Below are 23,042 nucleotides of genomic sequence, written 5' to 3'. Positions count from 1 at the left end.
ACCAAACTTTTGTTATGCTTTCTTCCCAAAGAACTGCAGTGCCCTGAAGTTGCTCTCTTCCCTCTCTGCTGCCTTTGTCTTTTTAAGATTGAGGTTTATCAAAAGGGTAAGTACAGTCATTCTGCCCCTCAACAAACTTGGCCTGAAAGTGAAAGTACTATGAATAACTGTATTTGGGGGTTTCCTCTCATCCCAATGAATATTGAAAAATGATTTTAGCACTGTTTCCATGTACAAATAGATGGATCGACATCTATTATCTCCATTTTATAGAAAGGTGGCGCAAATAGGGAAAACTAAAATTTATCTCCATTATTTATAGCTACAGACATACATTGGCTTTGGAGTTTTACATAACTTTTGTTATTGGGGGTTGAAATTACGCCCAAGGAAATTTCAATGTTTGCAACCTGAATTTCTCTGAGTATAAAGTAGGTGCACGTAAAAGCCCTGTGTCTGTGGTCTGTCAAAGCTTCCCACGTTTCTAGCCACATGGAAAATTTCAAATTGAACTATATAATAATTTTGGAAAATGGGGTTATTCTCCCTCTGAGGCAGAGGACAAGTACTTGTAGGAAGTCAGGAACAAATTTCTTCACTTCCTGTTTCTGGTGGGAGTCACCCTCAGTTTCAGTTCTTTTCCTGCCTCAGTAGGAAGGTTTGCTCAAAAATTATACATTTAAGTGACATTGATAGCACTTTGCCATCAATCAGGAATGGATTGCTCCAAATAAAAATCTCAGAGAGCATTTAACCAGCAAAATCCAGAAGGCCTGTGCATCAGGTAAGAAAAGAGGTTCAGAACTGGCTTGCTCTTATGTCAATATATGAATTGAGAGCATTTTTTTCCATCAAAAGGAATGGCTTGCTTCTAATACAAATATTGTAGAGAGCATTTTGCCAGCAAAATCCAGAAGGCTTTTGCATCTGGTTAGAGAAGTTTAGGACTGGCTTAAGCTCCAAATATAAATGGTACTGAGAGGTAAGTTCTTAACAATCAACAATCAACAATATCTTAAAAATTAGTCATTTAAAAATTTAAGAATTATCCATTTCCATTCAGCTGTGTGTTGCATCTCATTGTAATTACCATGGTTTATTCCAGGATGAGAGATCTTGAAGAAAATAAAGATGTTGCAGAAAGCACTAACACTGAGTTGTAACAAGAGGCTGATAACCCTGAAGGAAATAGGAAGGAATGCTCCTGAGGAAGTTTATTGATGAAATGAGCCTATATCCAGGTGCTCATTGAATGGACCTTGCTTGTAATATTGTAATGTACAAAAAGATTATATGATTCTTAAAGAGGTTTCACTAAACATTGTTAGCCAGTACATCACAGTGTTTGTTTCTTGTGTTGCTTGTAATGTAAACTGTGATCCCTGTTTGTTGGTTTTTCAGTAGGGAGAGTGGCTAGGCTTTGTGTATATCTAGTCTGTCTTTCTTTTGACTGAGTTTCTTTATACCTTCCTTCTGTTCATCCCTTGTTTATTCTTTTCGTTCTCCTCTGCCCTGTGGCACCTATTTTCTTTTTGCCTCAGTAACACTACACAGAGGGCTGTGATGGCTTTCTTTTGGCCGGGGAAAGAGAGGCTCTGTACATCAACTGGCACTGTGGAGCTGATAAGGCTGTGTAGAGCAGGGTTGTCAAAAGTGCGGCCCGTGGCCCAGATCAGGCCCCCAGAGGGCTCCTATCAGGCCCATGAGCAAGTCTGCTTCCTTCTCCCTCTCTCTTGTTTCTTCTTGTGTCACACCTTGCTTTGCTGGGGTTTCTCAATTGCACAGAAGCTACAGAGCAAAGTCTCTATTTTCCCCACTGGCTGAGGCTCCTCTCTTGGGGAGGAAGGAGCTTGCTTTGATATTGACCACAATATTGCAAGAGTGCTAACCTTATAAGCATGTTTTAAGTTTTTTTTAAAAAAAAATCTTTAATTTTTAAAAAACTTTGTGTTTGTCTGTGTGTTTTGTAAAGTTTATATCCACCTACCGGACTACATTTTGTGACACACATGGCCTGGCCCGACAAGGTCTCATTTATGTCAGATTTGGCCCTCATAACAAATCTGTTTGACACTCCTGGGAGGCTTGTTGTGGACTGACATGGCAACAGGCAAAGCTAAGCCAGTGGCAGGTATACAGCTCCAGGTAGGCTTATTACAGGCCAACGGGAGGTCAGTGGTGAGGAATATCCCCACTGGAGGAAACCTCCATGGCTTTGGGTTTCCTGGGAGCAGCACCACAGATGGCTTAGGAAGGTAACCAATGTGGATGTGGGTCGCTGTCTCTTTCCTCTGATGTTTTTCCTTTCTGGAGAACACCATGAGGGAACAGATGTTAAAGATTAACAGGGAGAATAAAAAGCGACATGCTGGGCCCATTCTTTTTCCTCCTCCTCTCCTCCTCCCTGGAGATCTCCAGTATGTAGAGCTGCTAACTTGATGATTAAAGCTGCCAGGAAGCAAACAGTGTCACAAAAAAGGGGGAGAGTCTCTTAGAAAGTGCAGGAAGACCTTTCTGACAAGCACACTGACAAGGAAGAGGGAGACTTTATGTCAGAGGAGAAGGGGATTAATGTTGATGTATCTGAACCACCTCTTAGGTTCTATCTTCTAAGAGTGTCTATCAAGTATCTGCTGGTCAACACACTGTTTGCCGGATTCAGATATAGAGGGAGTATGAGGACAGCTCCAAAAGTAAGAATAAAGGGAAACAGAGTTTTTCCAAGAGTCCTCTTCTGAGAATATCTATCCCATTCCAGAGTTTTTTGAGAGACAGTTGGGAGCAAAGTGCACAAAGTCTTTGACAAATAAACAATGCTGGAGGTTTATTTATTTATTTATTTTACTCTTTATCATCTTTTGCTAACCAGTTCCTCCAGTTTCCTTTCATTGATGTTACAGTGAAAGCAATACAAATCTATGGGCTAGTTTCAGAGGACGTTCATGGTAATGTCAAGGATAAGCTGAATATACTCCAGGGAGGATTTGCCACTTACTTAAATGGCCCAATAGGCTATAATGGATCCGGAAATTTGGAGATTCTCAATTTTTATCCAAATATAAATACTATACTGGAATTGGTATTTGGGAAATTTAGTACTTGATATTTTTCAGGTCCAATAAACCCAAATCCAAAAAATACCAGGTTTTTTTTTTTTGTATACCCCCTGGAAACTTCGGGGGGGGTGGGGAATTATCTGCCCCAGCCTGACTTGATCAGTGGGTGGGAAAAGAGAGCAGAAACAACTCAACTGAGGTCTGAAGAAGAATTTCAGATTTATACCTCGCCCTTCTCTCTGAATCAGAGACTCAGAGCGGCTTACAATCTCCCATGTCTTCTCCCCCAACAACAGACACCCTGTGAGGTGGATGGGGCTGAGAGGGCTCTCACAGCAGTTGCCCTTTCAAGGACAACCTCTGCCAGAACTATGGCTAACCCACGGCCCTTCCAGCAGGTGCAAGTGGAGGAGTGGGGAATCAAACCTGGTTCTCCCAGACAAGAGTCCACACACTTAACCACTACACCAAACTGGCTCTCAACTGGTTAAATGGAAGCAACCATTTAACTATGTGTTGTCCTGAAGACCTACAGAAAGCCTCAAAGTATTGCAAACTCCGTAGAGATTTGTAACTTCCTAAACTGAGGCACTGCAGGCCGTCACTGGTTGGCTGCGTCAAAGACTTAAGTCTTGGGTCTGGATCATGGGGGAGAAGAAGCTGGGATCATGCTCCCACCCTTTGACAGTACCCAACTGGTGCCGTCAACAGAGGTGAAGAGTTGGGGGGTATTCCTGGATACCTCTCTATCTATGGAGGCCCAGGTTGTCGCCAATGCAAAGACTTTCCATCTGAGGCGGGCTTGGCAGCTGGTCCCTTATCTTGCCACAATCTAGCCACAGTGATTCATGTAATGGTCACTTCCAGATCAGACTATTGTAACGCTCTCTATGTGGGGCTACTCTTGGTCCTGCTCCAGAAACTCCAGCGGGTGCAGAATGCAGCAGCAAAATTGTTGACCACGACGCCTGTGCAGGCACAGATCCACCCAGTGCTGTGCAAGCTGCACTGGCTACCTCTTGTGTACCGGATTCAGTTCAAGGTGTTGGTTCTCACCTTTAAGGCCCTATATGGCCAGGGGTCTGCATATCTTCAGGACCGCCTCTTCCCATATGAGCCCCCCCCCTCGGTTCTGAGGTCTGCTATTCAACATCTTCTTGTGGTCTCTGGTCCTAAGGATGTCTAGCTGGTTTCAATTAGGGCTACAGCCTTCTTGGTCCAAATCCCTACCTGGTGGAACAAATTCCCGCTGGAGATCCAAGCCCTGTGGGACTTATCAAAATTTCACAGGGCCTGTAAGATGGAGCTCTTCTGCCAGGCTTTCAACTGATCCAGTGGGCATCCTCTTGTTAACAGCTGCCTCTCCCCAAATTTTTACCATTACTGTGACTGTGCTTATGTTGCCAGACACTGGCCTATACATTGTTGTGTAGATATGCCTTCTTGTGCCTGTTGGTTGATGCGTTGGCACTGTCCTCAGATTATTTATGCTGTATGCTTTTATGATGTTTTATATTTTAATTTGTAAGTATGATACACTTTTGTTGTAAGCTGCCCTGAGCCTGCTTGCGGGAAAGGGCGGGATAAACATATCTAAAAATTAAAATAAAACCTGTCCTATATTTTAACTACTAATAGGGCATGTATAGAGGGAAGGACAGAGGATTTGCATTTTACCCATTTCTTTGGATTCCCTTGCTCAGTCTGGTGCTGTGCTTAAAGTATGCTTGTATACATTTTCTTTTTAATAAATACTTTATAACTTTTGATGCTGGCAGTAGTTCTCTGTACCACACAAGCCTCCAGTTTTGGACATGCTAAGCCATGGGAGTAGGCCAGGTAGGCTATGCAGACCTTGGAAGGCAAGAGCAGCTGGGCGGTGCATCAGCATGTGTTCTCCTCGGAGGCCACCTTCCCTTGCAAGGGAAGGCGGGCTCAGAGAAGAGCGCACCCTGCCCTGCTCTCACCTTCCTGGGGTGGGGCTTAGGGTGCCGGAAAGACTGGCACCAGCCCTGGTGATGGTAGCAGGTTACCTGAGAGCAAAAGAAAATCCCCACCAGATGTTGGGAAAACCTTGGAGGGCAAGGTGGAATAGGGCAATCAGGCCAGAGCAGATGCATTCCACCATAGAGGGAAAAGTTAATTCATCCATTCAACTAGCTTCAGCAGACAGGCCATTTGTTTCATTTGTAAGTCAAACACAGTGTATGAATCCAGAAGGCAGATCCCTCCACCACATTATCGAACACAAAGCTAGATCACAGAGCAAAAAACATTTGGCTAAGAGCACATCTGCATTACAATTTTACAGAAAGCTTCCCATTTTGGGATGGAGTGGAGTTCTTTCAGTTGTTACTACAATAAAGGACAGAATGATAGGCCAACATTTTCAAGAACAAATGAGCCAAAGCCTTTCTCTTAGTGTGAATAAGAACACTGTCTCCTCACCTTTTGAAGACGGCAGTTTCTGTTTTAGCATCTACAGTAAGGCTAAGGGTCTCCTTCATACTGCCATTCATTACTGTCTCGGTCACCTTGTCTATATTTTCTATATCATCTTCTCCATCAGAACCCGCCTCCATTGCAACAGTTCCTGCAGCTGGGAGGATGTGGGGGAAAAAATTATTTATTGTATTTTTATCTCACTTTCCAATCCCAGATTGGATTCCACGTGGCTCCAGGAAATGAAATAGAATACACACGACCTGGCTTTGAATTCAGCAGGAGCTCACAGGAGCACAGCTCCTGAACCTTTCTGAGGGTTCCCCCTCCTCCTCCCCACCTTGTCCTCTGAATAGTAGGTGCAGCTTCATAACAATCACTGGATGAGCTCTATCACCTATTTTTATACAAAACAACCCCTGCAAACGACAATTAAAATTCATCAGCAATTGGTTCTCAGAGAGGGACCTCCTCAACTGAGTTAGATTCAGGTGTGCGTGTGTGAGGGCCTGGCTGCTCCTACCCTCCCCTTCTGACAGCCTTATCAAGGACAGCCAAAAGCACATAACATAAAGTCTGGCAGCCACAACCAGAACACACTTAAAACTGTTTCTAAAAGTAAGGGGAAAGGCTGGACCAGCAGTTTCAAGATGAAATCATGATTTATTCTCATAGATTAAATCAGAGCATAAACTATATTTTCTCTCTTTTTTTGCAGTATGTCCTACAGTAAGAAAAGGTCCTTTTCATGTTGTCATTCAATTGCTTAATGTGTACAATTTACCAGCTACCTTTTTAAACAAGAATCCTCCCTGTTGAAACAGTATATTTAAAAGATCCTGGTAACTTTTGTCTGTTTTGTTTAACTCTCGAATGATGTTGACATTTTTGCTGTGGCTTTTCAGCACAAATTAGACACATAACTGTGTATGTAACAGATCTGAAAAATGTTTTTAGAACCTTTAGAAATGCATACTATATTACATGGGTGGCCAAACTTGTTTAACATAGTTTCTGGCTCAACCTTAGGAAGAACTTCCTGACAGAGTGGTTCCTTGGAACAGGCTCCCTCAGAAGGTGGCGGGCTCTCCTTCCTTGGGGGTTTTTAAACAGAGGCTAGATGGCCATCTGACAGCAATGCTGATGCTGTGAATTAAGAGGGTATTTGTGGAAGTTCCTGCATTGTGCAGGGGGCTGGACTAGATGACCCTGGGGATCTCTTCTAACTCTATGATTCTATAAGAGATGCACAGAATAAATGTCAGATGTTTGAGGGAGGGAGGGAGGGAAGATAGATTGGGAGGGAGAGGTGAAAAGAAGTAGCTTTAACTTTAAATGAATTATCCAAGTCACTGGCTGGCTTGGAGAAGTGATTTAAAGAGAAAAATGCCTTCTCCAAGCTTGTTGACAGGGCAGTGGGGGCTTCAAAAGCAACACAATATGTGAGGAAGAGCCACATGTGGCTCCTGAGCTGCAGTTTGGCCACCCCTGCTATATAACAATTATTCTGCCATGTTATACCCTATTTAGAAAAGCAACCCTTAAAATAACTGGCTAGTCACATTAGAAGCTAATCACAGGCTCCCATTACCTTTTAAGATATTTTGAAACTCTCTGCTCAATACCATCAGGGCCCTTTGGAATCTTATGTAATTCCACAGGGCCTGTAAGGCAGAGATGTTCCTCCAGGCTTTTGGCTGAGGATAGCAATATTTTTTTTGTTGGCTGGTACTCTCTCTCCTTCCTCTTCCTGTAATCTCTGCTCAGAGAGTAGCTAGGTAGTTCAGAATTGGGACGGAAAACTTATAGAAACACCATCTTGCACTTTTTAGTTTTTATTAATCTTATATACTGACATTTTAATGCTTTGCATATTTTTATTTTATGGTATTATGCCATTTTTTGTACATCGCCCAGAGCCTGGTGCAAGCTGGGATAAGGCTATCAATAGATCTAACAACAGCAGCAACAATAATATTAGAGGAGCAATTTGGGGAAGTACAACCCTAATCAGAATTACATCCTTCAAGGAGCCCTGTGGTGCAGAGTGGTAAGACGCAGTACTGCAGTCCAAGCTGAGTTCGATCCCAGCAGAAGCTGGGTTCAGGTAGCTGGCTCAAGGTTGACTCAGCCATCCATCCTTCCGAGGTTGGTAAAATGAGTACCCAGCTTGCTGGAGGTAAAGTGTAGATGACTGCGGAAGGCAATGGCAAACCACCCTGTAAAAAGTCTGTCAAGAAAACGTCATGATGTGACGTCACCCCATAGGTCAGTTAACAACCTGGTGCTTGCACAGGGGACTACCTTTACCTTTTAAGCTCAGACTACAGCTAACTTAGGTATAAGCCCTACTTAGGATCACACTGCCAGTCTCAAATTTCATTTTTTTAAGATAGTAAAACAAGATTTCCTTATTTATGCAATACATTTCTGTGTTATTTCACTATTCTTACCTTCTGATTGTGTTGTAAGTGCAGCTACATTTGCACCCAAGGGGTCTACTGGCTCTGTGTTGGTTTCCATCTCCACAGGTGAATTACTTCTTAAGGAATCTTTTGAACTTGGGAAGAAATGAAAGCTCTGATTAGTTCCATTTCCAAGTTTCTTAAAAAAGATATTTGGTACTATCTGTTGCAGAACTCATTAGACCAAATTCCTTTTCCTCCAACCAAACTGTGAGGACAGACTTTCTCTATGACAACACTAGCTCATATCAGAGATACCCAACCCATCTGGAGAACCAAGAGTTTGAGAAAGGCTTGAGCTATTTGTGAGTCTAATCAAAACTTTACTGCCTTTATGAACAAGAATCATTTGCAGAACTGCAACTAGGGTTGCCAATTTCTTAGAGAAAAAATGTCCCATTCCTTTAATAAGGGCTTAATGATACATTTATTTACTAGGTAATGTTACTTGCATGACATGAAAAAAATTCAGCTGCCATTTCTACACATTCTTTATTAAACAGAAAACACATTTTTCTCTAGGCCTGCTGAAAACTTGTTTAGTGTCAGAATTACCACTCAGGTACTTGAGTACTTTAACAGCTCAGCTTGGAGGGCACATGTAAAATACGAAAAATAAATAAATAAATAAACCCCCATTTTATCTTTAAAATTACAATGAAGAATCTCCATTAAGGTTGATTAATGTTAATTACTAGAATTAATTCTTAGAATCATTATACCAAGCTACTAATTATCTCACACTCTGGAAAAGAAAGTCTCCAAATGAATTTCACAGGCATATTTGGACAGCCTCAGTTACAGGAAGGGTAAGACTAAAATATATTTCCAATCTATAATAATGGCATGCATTCTAGAAATAACATGGATGTTTATTTACTGGTGTTGTTTGCTATTTAACTATAATTTCTGAATATTCTATTCCTCCTCTGTCTGTCTTCCTGTATACATAATTCACAGGGCATCCCTCTATAGCAGCGAAGAGACTGCCAATCTGTACCCAAAAGAGTAGTTGCTTCACACTGCTTTCTAGTGATTTGGCAGTACTGATCACCTGCAAAGTAAAGGGTGATAAGTTATGGTGCTAAGATGTGCTTATACTTACAAGCAACTTAAAGCAAATATGAGGAAATGGATTACAAATGCATATGTATTTGTGAGCGTTTACATCCCCCATAGCTTAAAACTAACTGATCTCATTTTTTTTTTCAAGGTAGAAAATTCAGGTTGCTTACTTGTAACTGATGATCTTTGAGTGGTCATTGTGCATTCACATGTTAGGGATTATGGCTCCTGCACTGACTCTGATGGTGATATTCAAGCTCCAATGCGAGGATTTTAGCATCCCTCTTCTAAGCACATTCAGGAACTCCACTGCACGTCCAGAGGAGGGTGCTAGGATCCTGCCAGCTCCTTCTGACAGCTGAGCAACCTAGAATTAAAGGCAACTAGGCTGACAGTGGAGGGAAAGGATTGGCGGGTGGTGAGAATGCACAGATGATCACTTGAAGATCATCAGTTACAGGTAAGCAATCTGTTTATCATTTTTGTGGTCTCTGTGCGTCACACCTTGGGGAAAGTAGCAAGCAAGGTTTACCTGGATGAGGGTGCTGTCCATAATTAGTTCCAGACAGACTGAAGAACCGAATGTCTGACTACTGCCCTTTATCATTCTCAGACATGAAGTGCATAGTGTTTCACAAATGTGTTTGGTGTGGCCCAGGTAGCTACTTGGCAGATCTCATGTAAAGGAATGCCCTTCAGAAAGGCTGTTGATATGGCCGTTGCTCGTGTGGAATGTGCTTTCAAGGGCCTATGGAGAGGATGTTTGGCTTGTAGGTAGCACAGTTTAATGGTCTCAACTAGCCATTGAGAGTCTCTGTGTGGACAGTCTGTTTCTTTGCCTGTGACCTGCATATGAAACCAAGAGGTGAGGGATTTTCCTGAGTGGAAGCAGTCTGTCCAAGTAGAACAGAAGCTTTCTTTGCACATCTAATGAATGCCACCTACATTCTTCATCCATAGAAGGATTTGGGGGAAAAGTAGGGAGAACTACCACCAAATGACTGGAATTCGGAGACTATCTTAGGCAAAAAATTTATGTCTCGTGTTAGTATCACCCCTTCCAACTGAAACCAAAGGTATGCTGGGTTGCAGTGTAGCACTAACAGTTCACTGACCCATCTTGCTGAAGCAATGGCTATAAGGAAAGCCATTTTCCAGGACAATAGTCAAATATCAGTTTTGGCTAAAGGTTCAAAGGGTTTCTGTGTAAGCATGTAAAGAACCATGTACAAGTCCAAGCAGGAGTAGGACCCTTGGAAGAAGAATAAAGAAGCAGAAAATGTTTACTGTTGGGGTGTGAGAAAACTGTTGAATTGTCTAATTTGCAGTGGTAGGCTGAGATTGCAGAGAGATAAACTCTAAGAGGTCTAGCACAATCAGCAGAAAAGTAAAGATTGTAGAGAGTGATGCCTGCTCAGCAGGTATCTCCAAGTTTGTTATGAAAAATTTTAACTTCTCCCATTTGTATGCATACGCCTTTCTGGTGGATGGTTTTCTGCTGTTTTCCAGAATTTCCTGTACTCTTGGAGGGAATGATCTCAGAGGATCCTCCAAGCCATAAGTTTCAGGTGAGGGACATCAAGGTGAAAAAAAAACAGAGCCCTTGTGGTCAAGCAGAAGATCTTCCACAGAATGAAATGGGTGGAATACTTCTTTGCTGTGATGGAATAGGAGTGGAAACCCCACCAGCGGCCACGAATATGCAATTCGGTCTGTCTCTCATGATCTTGTGGATTATTCCCATGAGGAGAGGTATGGGGTGGAAACATGTAGAGGAAGGTGTTGGACCATGGAAAAAAAGAGACCATTGCCCAGAGATAATGGATATGGATCTCTGCTGCTCTGCTAACAAAATTCCTGACATTTCTTGTTTGCTCTTGTCACTAAGATGTCTATAAGTGGGTGACCCCGCTGAAGGAGGCTGGGGTCTAGGTAGTGACTGCTGAGTATCACTTGGGTAGTATTTCCCCTCCATGGCTTAAGAAGTCCACTCAGTTGTTCAGGTCCTCTGGGAGATTAGTGGCTATAAGACTGATGCTGTTCTGGATCCACCAGTGTCATAGCTTGATAGCAAGGGAACACAGAGTTCTTGAGACCATTCCCCCTTGATGACTGATGGTTGCTGAGTGTCATGGTATTGTCCAAGAGGATTGACACCACTTTGCCCCACAGGGCCGGGAGGAAGGATTGTATGGCAAAGTGAATGGCTAGCAGTTCCAGGAAGTTGGTATGTTGGGTCCAAATTGCTCCCACAGAAATGCCCTGGAGGTGGTTAGGAGACATCTGGGGTTAGGATTGCTGTTGGCACTGGATGTTGGAAGGGCGCTCCCTCCAACAAATTTGGATCCAGAGTCCACCAGTCGAGGGAGTGGAGAATGTGAACTAGTAGGGAGAAAACCACATGCTGGGGCTGTTTGAGAAGACTGTAGTGCAGGGGTGGCTAAAGGTAGCTCTCCAGATGTTTTTGCCTACAACTCCCATCAGCCCCAGCCAGCATGGCCAATGGCTGGGGCTGATGGGAGTTGTAGGCAAAAAACATCTGGAGAGCTACCGTTGGCCACCCCTGCTGTAGTGGGTTAGGAACCACAGTTGCAATGATCTCAACCAGAGATTTGTGAACAGTATGACTAAGTGGCAGCGATGAGACTGAAGAGGCATTGAATAGTGAAAGCAGATGCCATACGCTTGCACTGTATTTCCTGAATAAGGAGTTTGATGGCTACTGCCCTGTCTGGTGGGAGGAATGCCATCCCTGCCATGGAGTTGAGAATTGCTCCTATTAATTTTACTCTTTGTAATGATGAGAGATTTGACTTTTTAGGTTGACACAAAGTCCCAACTGTTTTAACAGAGCCAGAGATTCTCATATGTGTGAGTTGGCCACCAGAAGCCAGTCATCAATGTATGGAAAAAGAATTAATCTGTGAAGATGGAGGTAAGCTGCCACCACTACCATTATTTTCATGAACATCCTTGTGGTGGTGGAAATTCCAAAGGGAAGTGCAGTGTATTGGTAGTGATGATCCCCCACTGTAAACCTGAGGAAACATCTGTGACTGTGTCAGGTACTCAGATGGAAATACGCATTTTGGAGGTTGATGGTTGCTATCCAGGAATCCCTGGATAATAGTGAAAGGATTTGAACAAGGGTTGTCATATGGAACATCCTTGGGGTGATGAATCTGTTTACAACTCTGAGGTCCATGATGAATCTGAGGTCCTCATCTTTCTTGGAAACCATAAAGTAGTGGGAGCAGAATCCCTGACCTCTCTCTGCTCTCTGAACAGGTTCTATGGTTACCTTGTTTATTAGAGTGAGAACTTTGTCTCTGAGCACTGATGATGCAGGGCTGGTAATGACCCAATGGTTCAGTGGAGGATGTTGGAATTCAATCGCATACCCCTTGGCTATGATTGAAAGCACCTACCTCTCTGTTGTAAGAAGTTGTGATGATGTTAAACGGGTAAAGGCGGGTAGGTAACAGCTGGAAAAAGTAATCTGGTGTACCAACTCTGAGAAAGTCAAAGATCCTGTCTGGAGTTTTTGGGTCAAGACTGTTGTTGTACCCCTTGGAATTTGGGCTTGCCCTGGTAAGAAGATTGTTGGTTGGTGTTGTACTGTCAAGATCTCCAAGAAGTATCCAGAAAGCTTCTGGTAAAGCTGTGTCTTGACCGAGACCTGGACCAAGATCTGGGTTTGTAAGACTTGGTTGCTGCTGATGGGACACTGAGGTTTCGGAAAGTCATCAGGTTTTTTCAATATCCTGCAACACGGAGTCTGTTGTAGAGTGAAACAGGCCAGCCCCATCAAAGAGGAAGTCTTAAACAGCCGTTTTAGTGTCCTCTGGGTAAGGGAGGTCTATCTGAGCCAGGAGGCCTATCGCAAGGCAACCACAGAAGTCAATGTTTTTGCAAAAGTCTCAAGGTTATGTTGAATTTACTTGTTGCTTGGAAGCCACCATGCCTTCTTTCTGAATCTTTAGAAATTTGGTTGTTGAGTCCTCTGGTAGGGTAGTAAAGAAATCTGACAGTTGTTCCCATAAGGCATACTGGTATCGACTGACACATGCCAAGTAATTAGCATTCTTGGTGCCTAGGGTGGCAGTTGAACATATTTTCCTGCCAAATGTATCAAGTTTCTTCCCTTCTTTGTCTATGGGAGTGGAGAAAGTGTGCTTGCCCTCAGAGGAGGATGTCACCACAAATGAGTTGTGTTTGGGGTGGCAAAACAAAAACTCAGCTTCGTGTTCCTGTATCTTGTACAAATGATGTAAGCATTTGAAGAGATGGCTGTGGAGGCTGGTTCATCCCATGGAGCCACTGCTGCTTGCACAAGTATGTTGGTCAGAGGTAAGGCTATGGTCATTGATGAGGCTTTCTGGACAATATTGAACATGAGATCAGACACTCCAAGTTGGGGCTGGATGACAGGCAGTCCCAGTGTCGATGCCATGTGTTTGATAAGGTCCCTGTACGACTTAAGGTCTTCAGATTGAGAGATCTGAGATCCTCTCCAGTTGGAGTTGAGGAGGGCAGAATCTCTAGGTGTAGGGTTGGATGGTTTGGAGCCCAATTCCAAACTGGAGGAATTGGAATCATTATCTGGTTCCAAACACCCCAATACTGATGGGGAAGATTATGGCAATGGAAGCTTCAGGACCGGAGCTGATGGCTTATCTGTGGCTTTACATATCTTGGGATGAAATTTTGGGTCCCGTGGATGGTGGGAGGAATGAGTTGACTGCTGGTCTCAGTCTGGTCGGGGTTGGGGGGGGGGGAGCTGGGAAAAGTTTGGTGGATACGTGCTGTGAAAGTAATTGCCCCTGCCTTGGTGCCAGATCTCGTGGGCAAGGTGGAGCAGGTATACCCCAGTGGGTCATGCTTGGGAGTGCTGGCTCTGCTAACGGATGCTGAATCAGAGTGATCAGGAGCGTGCCGTGTAAGATCGATGCTGGTAGGCTTTCTCTTACCAGGGAGTTCACCCAACATATCAGCAACTGTAGGATCTTCAATGATATTGAAGCACAAAAAGTCAGGTCCAGTAGAGAGGCAGAGAAGGAAGTAGAAAGAACTGAGCCGTGGGACGGGTTCCTGGGTCGTTTCTTCTTGGAGTGCAAGGATGCATCACCACTCTTATCCCAATCTTTCTCCTTCTTTCACTTTTTTACAGGGGAAGCTGAGGAGGACTGGGAGGTGGAGACAGATTTTTTTTTATATGGACAACGCAATCTCAATGACCATCGATGTTGATGAGATATGCTTTGATGGCGTGGTATGGTGAGAAGAGACTACTGCTGATGCCATATATTCTCTGGTACCAGCTGATGTTCCCTCCACAGATCAGAAGAGATCCTAGCGCCCTCTTCTGGACATGCATGGTGGAGTTCCTGAACATGGTCAGAAGAGGAACACTAAAATTCTTGCGTTGGAGCTTGAATATCACCTTCAGAGTTGGTGCAGGCACCATAATCCCTAAGGTGTGAAGCACAGAGGCCATGAAGAAGATAGGACGTGTATTAAAAAACTGCAATGTGAGTAACGTTTTCTACTGTTGCTAGTCAGCATCTATCTACATTTGATATATTTTACTGCTGCAGCCATCCCAAATCTACTGGCCTAGAATTGACAGAACAACAAGCTACCAGGAGCCTATGAAGATAGGAACAGAATCCATGGCTTTGTGGGCTGTATGAAAAATGTACATTCTTAGAGACAGCTTTCTTTGAGCTGAAGATTAATTGGAGGGGGATAAGAGTTCTCATGAAATTCTAAATCGCTAAAGCCAGCTTCAAGGAACCTGTCGTGTGGGAGAAATAACACAGAAGATGAACTGAAACACAGGTATGATGCCCACACCCACTTTCCTCAGAGACAAGATTTTCTCTCCGTTCTTTTGTGACTGAGCCACCCTAATTGTCTGTTTTCTTCTTTCCTGAAGAATTCTGGCTGTCCCACCCTGTCACAGTATAATATTTTGGCTGTTTGCTCAGCCCAAGAGCTGAAGGGAAGGAATGGGAGCCCCCTTTAATATATACAACTTAAATGGTACTCAAGAAGTTTTTGTATTCCAAATTAACAAAACATTTTATTCGACAAAGAGGAGAAAGATCAGGTAAAATCAGAGGTAAAACTTCTGTGATAATTCAACATAGATAACTCTGAAGTAAAATCAGTACATGCACAGACTTCAGTTCTTATGTTTCAGGCTAATGAAAATTTCTTAAGCTATTCAGAGTTACTTAAAATCTATATGTTGAGAGGCTTCTGTTCCAGTGTCTCCCCAAACATTTCAGTATACTTTCTTTGTGTATTCTCTGACTCTTTTGGTTTTCAGAAGGCTGGTACACTCTTTCCAGTAGCCAGACCTCTTCTCTTAAAACACCATTACTTGTCTTGAGTTTTTAACTGATTTTAACTAACCCCCGGTTTGACTGGATAGGGAAATTCTCCTCTAACTAGAAGATCTATCCTATTTCTTTGGCCTGAATGAGAATTTCCATCTAACTAACCCACCTGTCCTTACCAACTTTTCCCAGTTCTCCCATCTATGTTAAATTGCTCTCAGTCAGAACAGTGAGAGAGGCACTGGCACTGAGCCTGTGACAAAGTGACAAGAACATCCTATAGGTCATTCATGAGAACCTATGAGGTGGCAAGGCCGCTAAGAAAGTTTACTATGTGGCCTTGATTGTATCTGTGAACTTGCACCCACCACAATTATTTAGAATGATCCGGTCACCAAACACTAGAGAACTGGATATCAGCTGCGAGGCCTTTGCAAGCTATTTCACAGATAAAATCCTGTTGCTCCACCATGACCTCCCCGCCACAGTTGAGGTACAGAGTGAGCTTGAGGCACCATGCACGTCTTCTAGTCAGGTTTTGGATCAGTTTACTCAACTCAGCCTGGAGAAAGTTGACAGAACTCTCTCCACTGTACAACTGACCACCTGCAGTCTGGATCTGCACCCGTTGTTTTAGGGCCTAATTATCATATACCGTGTCATCTCAATTGTAATACAAAAACTTGCTCTACAATGGTTTCAAAGCAAAGCAACAATTTAGCATTATCAAGAAAAAACATATACATGCTTCACATCTTGGCCTTTTCTTTAATTCAGTTCACAGTTCTTTGAATGGTGTAGTGCTTTCCTACCTTGGAGAAGATGTGAATTCTGAAAAGGAAGCCCATCCAGTTTCTTTTGCTGGCACAGGTTCTTCTGTGCTCCATGCATCAGACCCAACAGAATCCAGATTGCTGCCATGTGTGGTTTCCATAGGAACATCAAAGTTAGCTGACCAATTAGGTGCTGGAAAGATTAGCACATTTATGTTGCAAAACAGCAATCTAAATATACAATGTCTAAAGCAGAAACTATAACATCAATTTGCAAAAACATCTTCGATTTTTTTAAAATTAAGATCATGCAGATCTTGATCATCAACAAAATCTGCAACTCTTAGCAAGCGGTCCTACAGTCTTTATCCATATATACAAGAGATTAAGGGCATGCAGCAAAACCCCCACATCATTTTAATTATGCACCGTGAAGTTGAGAAAGGCACGCTTATTCTTAACTATCAGAAGGATTATTGTTGTATTTGAAAGTTGTTCAAGAAATACTGAAAAAGTACTCCCGATATTTCATGATAAAAAGGCATGCCATTCTTGACTTTCCTATGTAGAATTAAAATGGCAGATTGAAGGAATGAAAGGAAAGGCCTCCAGCTGACGGACAGTGCATAAGCTCTTAACATTTTAAAGAGCCATTATTTTCTATGGGGTAGACCTGGTCTTGGAACTCTGAAGGCCAGGTTTATCCCTTTAGAAATGTTGTCCCTTTAAAAAGCAAAGGGCTCACCCTGACCTAGACAGCCCTGGCAAGCCCGATCTCGTCAGATCTCAGAAGCTAAGCAGGGTTGGACTCTAGCAAGTACTTGGATGGGGTCAGTCACCAAAACCTGCTATGACTTCCAGATGCAGACACACATACACAAATACACCCCCAGTGTAAAGGGCTCATACCCTGCCCAGTAGTGGGGGGTACTTTAAATAATGGGTCGCAGACCTCTGGAATTTCCCCTAGGAACTAATTGCCTTCCAAAAGCCAGGTCTACCATCTGTTTAAAGACCCCCATATAGGACCTTTTAATTTTAAAGGGCAATTACTTTCAATGGAAGTAGACCTGGTCTCCTGATTGAAGTGCAATGGCTCTTTTAAATTTTAACGGGCAAGTGCACCACGAACTAGCTGGGGAGCACTCCCTCTTCCCTAGCCACTCCTTCCCTAACAGGATTCTGGATTCCAGGAATGGTAATATAACTGGAATTGTGCCTGGAGCAGCAACAGTATAAACAGGTTGCTTACCTGTAACTGATGATCTTTGAGTGGTCATCTGGGTAGTCACACGCTTGGGTTTTTGCCTGCACACAAACCCAATCTCAGAAAGTTCTACAGCTATCCTCTAATGCTTCTCATGCACTTTCTCCTTCCCCTGGGGAGCAGGTACCAAAGGTGCATGCCTGGAACTAAGGGGAAGGCGCCCTCCTGTTCATTTCCTTTGGACCACCTTTGGTTAAGTCCCATCAACACAAAAGGTAAGTGACTAAGAGATGTCAGCAGTGGGGAGGGATAGGCGGACATGTGTGACTGCACAGATGACCACTCGAAGATCATCTGTTGCAACCTAATTCTCTTCCTTGTGGCCTCTGTGGCTGCAGTCCTACACTTGGATGACTAGCCAGCTACAATGTAATAAGACAGAGGATGTTGGAAGTTAGGGCAGAGAGAAAAATAGTCACTGATATCTTTTGCCACTTCCAGGTTTACCTGCAATCCAGATAGCAGGTTACTGGAAGATAGACTTCAGCACAGCCTGTCCAAAAGACACATCCAGTGCATAGGAGAGGACCATGTCACCAGATGTCATCAAGAGGGATCAATGGAAATGGGTGAGAGAGGTAGAACAGTTTCCCTTGTCCATTGGGGCAGGAAAACATCCCCAAGTGAACCTTTGGTTGCTGGGCCCCTGCTGAAAAAGACACTCCATACTGGCATTTTCCCTCAATAAAGACAGAAGTGAAAAACACTGATAATTCCTTTCTGTAGCTGAGTTGATGCTGTAACTTGCTTTTCTTTTTTGTGTGTATGTCTGGAGGATGGCAATGGTGATGTGGGAGGGCCAAGATCCTATCCTCAGAGAAGGCCCTTCACAATGAGTATTCAATGGTTGTTCTCCCTCTGAGACGGAGGCCATCTTGTGGAACTTCCAAAAGCAGTGTCATATGAACATATGAAGAACATATGAAGCTGCCTTATACTGAATCAGATCCTTGGTCACATCAAAGTCAGTACTGTCTACTCAGAATGGCAGCGGCTCTCCAGCTGAGGTTTTTTCACCCCTATTTGCCGGGACCCTTTTTAGTTGAGATGCCGGGACTGAACCTGGGACCTTCTGCTTACCAAGCAGATGCTCTACCACTGAGCCACCGTCCCTCCCTAGAGAGCAGGTGGGCGTTCGCCATCCGAATCCTCCAGGATGTACTGTAATATTCTACAACCAAAGGCTGCACCTGCAGAGTCATAAATATACATTTTGTAGCGTCTGATGAAAGTATAAATAGAGGCCCGCGTAGCTGCTCTGCAAATCTCTTCCACTGAAGCTCTATTTGCCAGTTCTGCATTTGTGGCTACGCTTCTTACTGAGTGAGCTGTAATTCCTGGAGAAAACGGGATGTTTTGACTTCTATATGTCTCAGTGATGCACAACAGCACAGTTTTACTAATGGCAGCACGGGCTATCTTTTTACCCATGTATGGAGGGGATAAGTTAATGAAGTGAGTCTGTCTTGCACACCTCTTGGGTATGATGAATGTAACATTTTAGAGCTCTTCTGATATCCAGAGTGTGCCAGACCTTTTCTTTGGGGTATACTGGATGTGGACAAAAAGAGGGTAAGTAGATCTATTGGGTTTTATGGAAGCTGAAGTTGATTTTTGGACAAAAGGTATGGTCTGTTCTGAGAACCACCTTTTCCTTGTGGAATATACAGAGATCCTCCTTTACTGATAGAGCTCCAAGTTCCGACACTCTCCTTGCCAATGTGATGGTTATCAGGAAAAGCACTTTCATGCACAGATAAGTCAAGGCAATTTCTTTAGTGGGTTCAAATGGGGGCCTAGTTAGGGTTGATAGAAATGTATTGAATTCCCAGGTCAGAAATCTGTGGACCTGCGAGGTCTGAAACAGGGAAGTGCTTCTTAGGAAGCAAGAAATGTGTGGATGCTTGGATAAACTCATCTTATTCACTTCCGGGACAAGCGTGACTAGTGCTGCCACTTGCTGACACAGAGTGGCAGCTTTAATACCTGATTCCAGGTTGTCCTGAAGACATAAAAGAATTGAAGAAGATATTGGATTTATATTCCGCCCTATACTCTGAATCTCAGAGTTGGCACAATCTCCTTTACCTCCCCCCCCACCCCACAACAGACATCCTGTGAGGAAGGTGGGGCTGAGAGAGCTCTTACAGCAGCTGCCCTTTCAAGGACAACTCCTACAAGAGCTATGACTGACACAAGGCCATTCCAGCAGGTGCAAGTGGAGGAAGTGCAAGAACCGGTTCTCCCAGACAAGAGTCCACGCACTTAACCACTACACCAAACTGGCTTTCTGAGTGTATCTTAGGATGAATGGGATCAATATGTTTCCTGTGGCACCAGCATACAAAAGCTTTCCACGTTACATTATATATCCTGGTTGTTGATGGTCTCCTTGAAGCTAAAATCTTTTTTGTGACCTGGGATGAATAGCCTAGTCTTAACAGTTTCAACCTTTCAACTTCCAGGCAGTCAGATGATACCACTCTGGACGAGGGTGAAGTATTGGTCCCTGATGCAGCCTGTCCCTTTCTACAGGAAGTGTTAAGTGCTGTTCTACCGATAGTTCTATGAGGGCTGTGAACCATGGACATCTTAGTCAGTATGGGGCCACCATGATGACTTTGGCCTTGAGCTCCCTGATCCTCTTTAACAATCTGGGTAGAAGCGGAATTGGTGGAAAAGTGAACAGGAGTTCTCTCGGACATGGGGCTGTTGCTTCCCTTGCATCAGAGGCAGAGCTTTGCTGATGCTAGCTTTAGGGTCCCCAGAAAAGTTTTCCCAAAGTGCACAGCTCACAGCTGCTGAACAAACGATCTGCTATGGAGTCTTGCTGGGTTTGCTGCATGCTGTCTGGGTCAGGTGCACCAGGAAGAAAGCGACTGCTTTTGGCACACTTTTCAGTGAAGCTGTGAAATGGCAGCACCGACAGGGAGACCTCTGCAAGCAGCTCTTGGGTCCTGCCAGCTCTGCTGGGGTGAATGGCTACAATAGGGTCACTTTCTCCCTCTGAAAGAAAGTTGTCTGCTTGAGCGTTCCACATCCACCACGTTGATTGCTCTGGTGCAGCCCTGTGAGTGGGGCCAAGGGTCAATGTTGAAGATGGTGGTTGGGGCTGTGGGCTCTTGTGCCAGAAAATAGAAACTGGGGGAAAAGAAGCTAGACAAGGGACAAGAGAGGTGGGAAAGGAACAAGGAGAGGCTAAGATGAGGTTAGTTAATGAAGAAGGTCAAGGTGCAGACAAGGATCTAGACAGATTGGGAAAAGGGCAAAGGTGAGGCAAAGCCTCATCAGACATCCTCACCTCAATGCTTTCCCTACTGAGGCAGGAAAGCAAGGCGAAAGCACATCAAAAACCTTAGAGGATAGCTCTAGAATTTTCTGAGGTCAGGTTTGTGTGCAGGTGCAAACACAAGTGTGGGACTGCACAGAGACCACAAAGAACATCAGATATTGCAAATCAAATCTGATCCCCAAAACACTGGGCATCTGTTCATGTCAGCAATATCTGAGTGCAAACCCCTACTAGAGACGGAGCTAATCCTCCATTCTGACTGATAAAAGTGTAAGATTGTAGACGTTGCATACACCATCACCATCTTTTGTATTCTGTAAGACTTTCTCAACAGACAAGAACAAACATCATTAAGCAACATATGCATTATGATTTAACAAATATAATATTAGAATTATTTTTCCCACCTTCAAATGTTTCTAAGTTTTTTGTCCAAACATGATTTTGGATCCCTGTAATCCTAGTGTTATTGCTCTCCCAGATTTGCACTTCAGCCTGCCTTTTTATCTTATGATGCTTCATGTGGCATGACCATATGATCACAGAATCATAGAGCTGGAAGTCCAACCCCCTGCGCAGTGCAGGAAATTCACTAGTACCCCCCCCCCCCCGGTGACCCTTGCTTCATACCCAAAAGATGATAAAAAACCTCCAGGATCCTTGGTAAACTGGCCTGGACAAATTTTGCTACGTGACCCCAAAGTGGCAATCACTGGCATTTCCCTGGGTGCGTAAGAAAGGGCCATGAGCACTAAGCACTGATGCAACCCTTCCTGCCCTCCTTCTCATGATCTGCCTAAGTTCACAAAATCAGCATTGCTGTCAGATGGCCATCTAGCCTCTGTTTAAAAATCTCCAAGGAAGGACAACCCACCACCTCCCGAGGAAGCCTGTTCCACTGAGGAACTGCTCTGTCAGGAAGTTCTTCCTAATGTTTAATTGAAAACTCTTGATTTAATAATAATAATAGATTTTATTTATATCCTGCCCTCCCCGCCTAGGCGGCTCAGGGCGGCTAACAACATTTCACACAATTAACATGAATAGATAAAACTTTAAATTTAACAATTAAAAGAAATTAAATATAAAAACCAGTGAATTAAGTTAAGATACATAATTCAAATTACATTAAATATATCTGGCAGCAATAAAATTGTTTGGCGCTGGTTCTGCCAGTTTAGATAATTCCATGATCGTATTATAGATGGCGGTTCTTTATTCTTAGCAACTCAGCAGTCTATGTCAGCATAGGCTCGTCTGAAAAGGGCGGTCTTGCAGGCCCTGCGGAACTGGTCAAGGTTCCGCAGGGCCCGCACTTCCTCCAGAAGTTGGTTCCACAGTGCCGGAGCCGCGACTGAAAAGGCCCGTGTTCTGGTGTTTTTAAGTTTGACCTCTCTCGGCCCAGGGATGGTCACTTTATTTTTACCCATTGACCTCAGTGCCCTTTGGGGTTCATATGGGGAGAGACGGTCCCTTAGGTAGGCTGGTCCTCGGCCATATAGGGCTTTAAAGGTAATGACCAACACTTTGTACTGGACTCGGTAGGTAATTGGCAGCCAGTGCAGTTCGCGCAGCCCCGGCCATATGTGCTCCCATTTCGAGAGCCCCAATAGTAGCCTGGCCGACGCGTTCTGCACCAGCTGCAACTTCTGGGTCCGGCACAGAGGTAGTCCCAAGTAGAGGGCATTACAGTAGTCCAATCTTGAGGTGACCGTTGCATGGATCACTGTTGCGAGGTCGCGGCGTTCCAGAAAGGGGGCCAACTGCCTCGCCCGCTTCAGGTGGAAGAATGCTGACTTGGCAGTGGCTGCTATCTGGGCCTCCATTGATAATGAAGGCTCCAGTAAAACGCCCAAACTCTTTACCTGGCGCACTGGTTTCAATGGTGCGCCGTCGAAGGTTGGGAGAGCTATTTCCCCTCCTAGAGTGCCGCGACCCACACAAAGGACCTCTGTCTTCGCTGGGTTTAATTTCAGCCCACTCAATCTGAGCCACGTCACTACAGCCTGCAGAGCCCGATCTAGATTCCCTGGGGCGAAGCCGGGCCGTCCGTCCATTAGCAGATAAGAGCTGGGTGTCATCTGCATATTGATGGCAACCCAGCCCAAACCTCCGGACAATCTGGGCAAGGGGGCGCATATAAATGTTAAATAACATTGGGGAGAGAACTGCCCCCTGAGGCACCCCACAATCAAGTGTGTGCCTCTGGGATCGCTCACCCCCAATAGCCACCCTTTGTCCCCGACCAGAGAAGAAGGAGGAAAGCCATTGCAAGGCCAGCCCCCCAACCCCTATGTCGGCGAGGCGGCGCTTTAGCAACTGATGGTCGACTGTGTCA

At 44.2% G+C, this 23,042-nt stretch overlaps 1 protein-coding gene across 3 annotated transcripts in view; it reads right to left on the bottom strand.

Moving 5' to 3' along the window:
- The window catches only part of PPP6R3 (protein phosphatase 6 regulatory subunit 3), a 130,213-nt gene that overhangs the window by 20,290 nt on the left and 86,881 nt on the right, over window positions 1-23,042 (bottom strand). For all 3 annotated transcript variants that reach the window (XM_060262922.1, XM_060262923.1, XM_060262924.1), the window contains exons 19-21: window positions 16,185-16,338; window positions 7,952-8,058; window positions 5,505-5,655 (exon numbers count right to left, since the gene is read on the bottom strand). In XM_060262922.1, the coding sequence (XP_060118905.1) occupies window positions 5,505-5,655; window positions 7,952-8,058; window positions 16,185-16,338 (412 nt within the window). The remainder of the gene's footprint in view (window positions 1-5,504; window positions 5,656-7,951; window positions 8,059-16,184; window positions 16,339-23,042) is intronic.

Source organism: Heteronotia binoei, chromosome 21 (genome assembly GCF_032191835.1).
Source record: "Heteronotia binoei isolate CCM8104 ecotype False Entrance Well chromosome 21, APGP_CSIRO_Hbin_v1, whole genome shotgun sequence".
Classification (NCBI taxonomy): Eukaryota; Metazoa; Chordata; class Lepidosauria; order Squamata; family Gekkonidae; genus Heteronotia; species Heteronotia binoei.
This window is presented reverse-complemented; position numbering and strand designations above follow the sequence as displayed.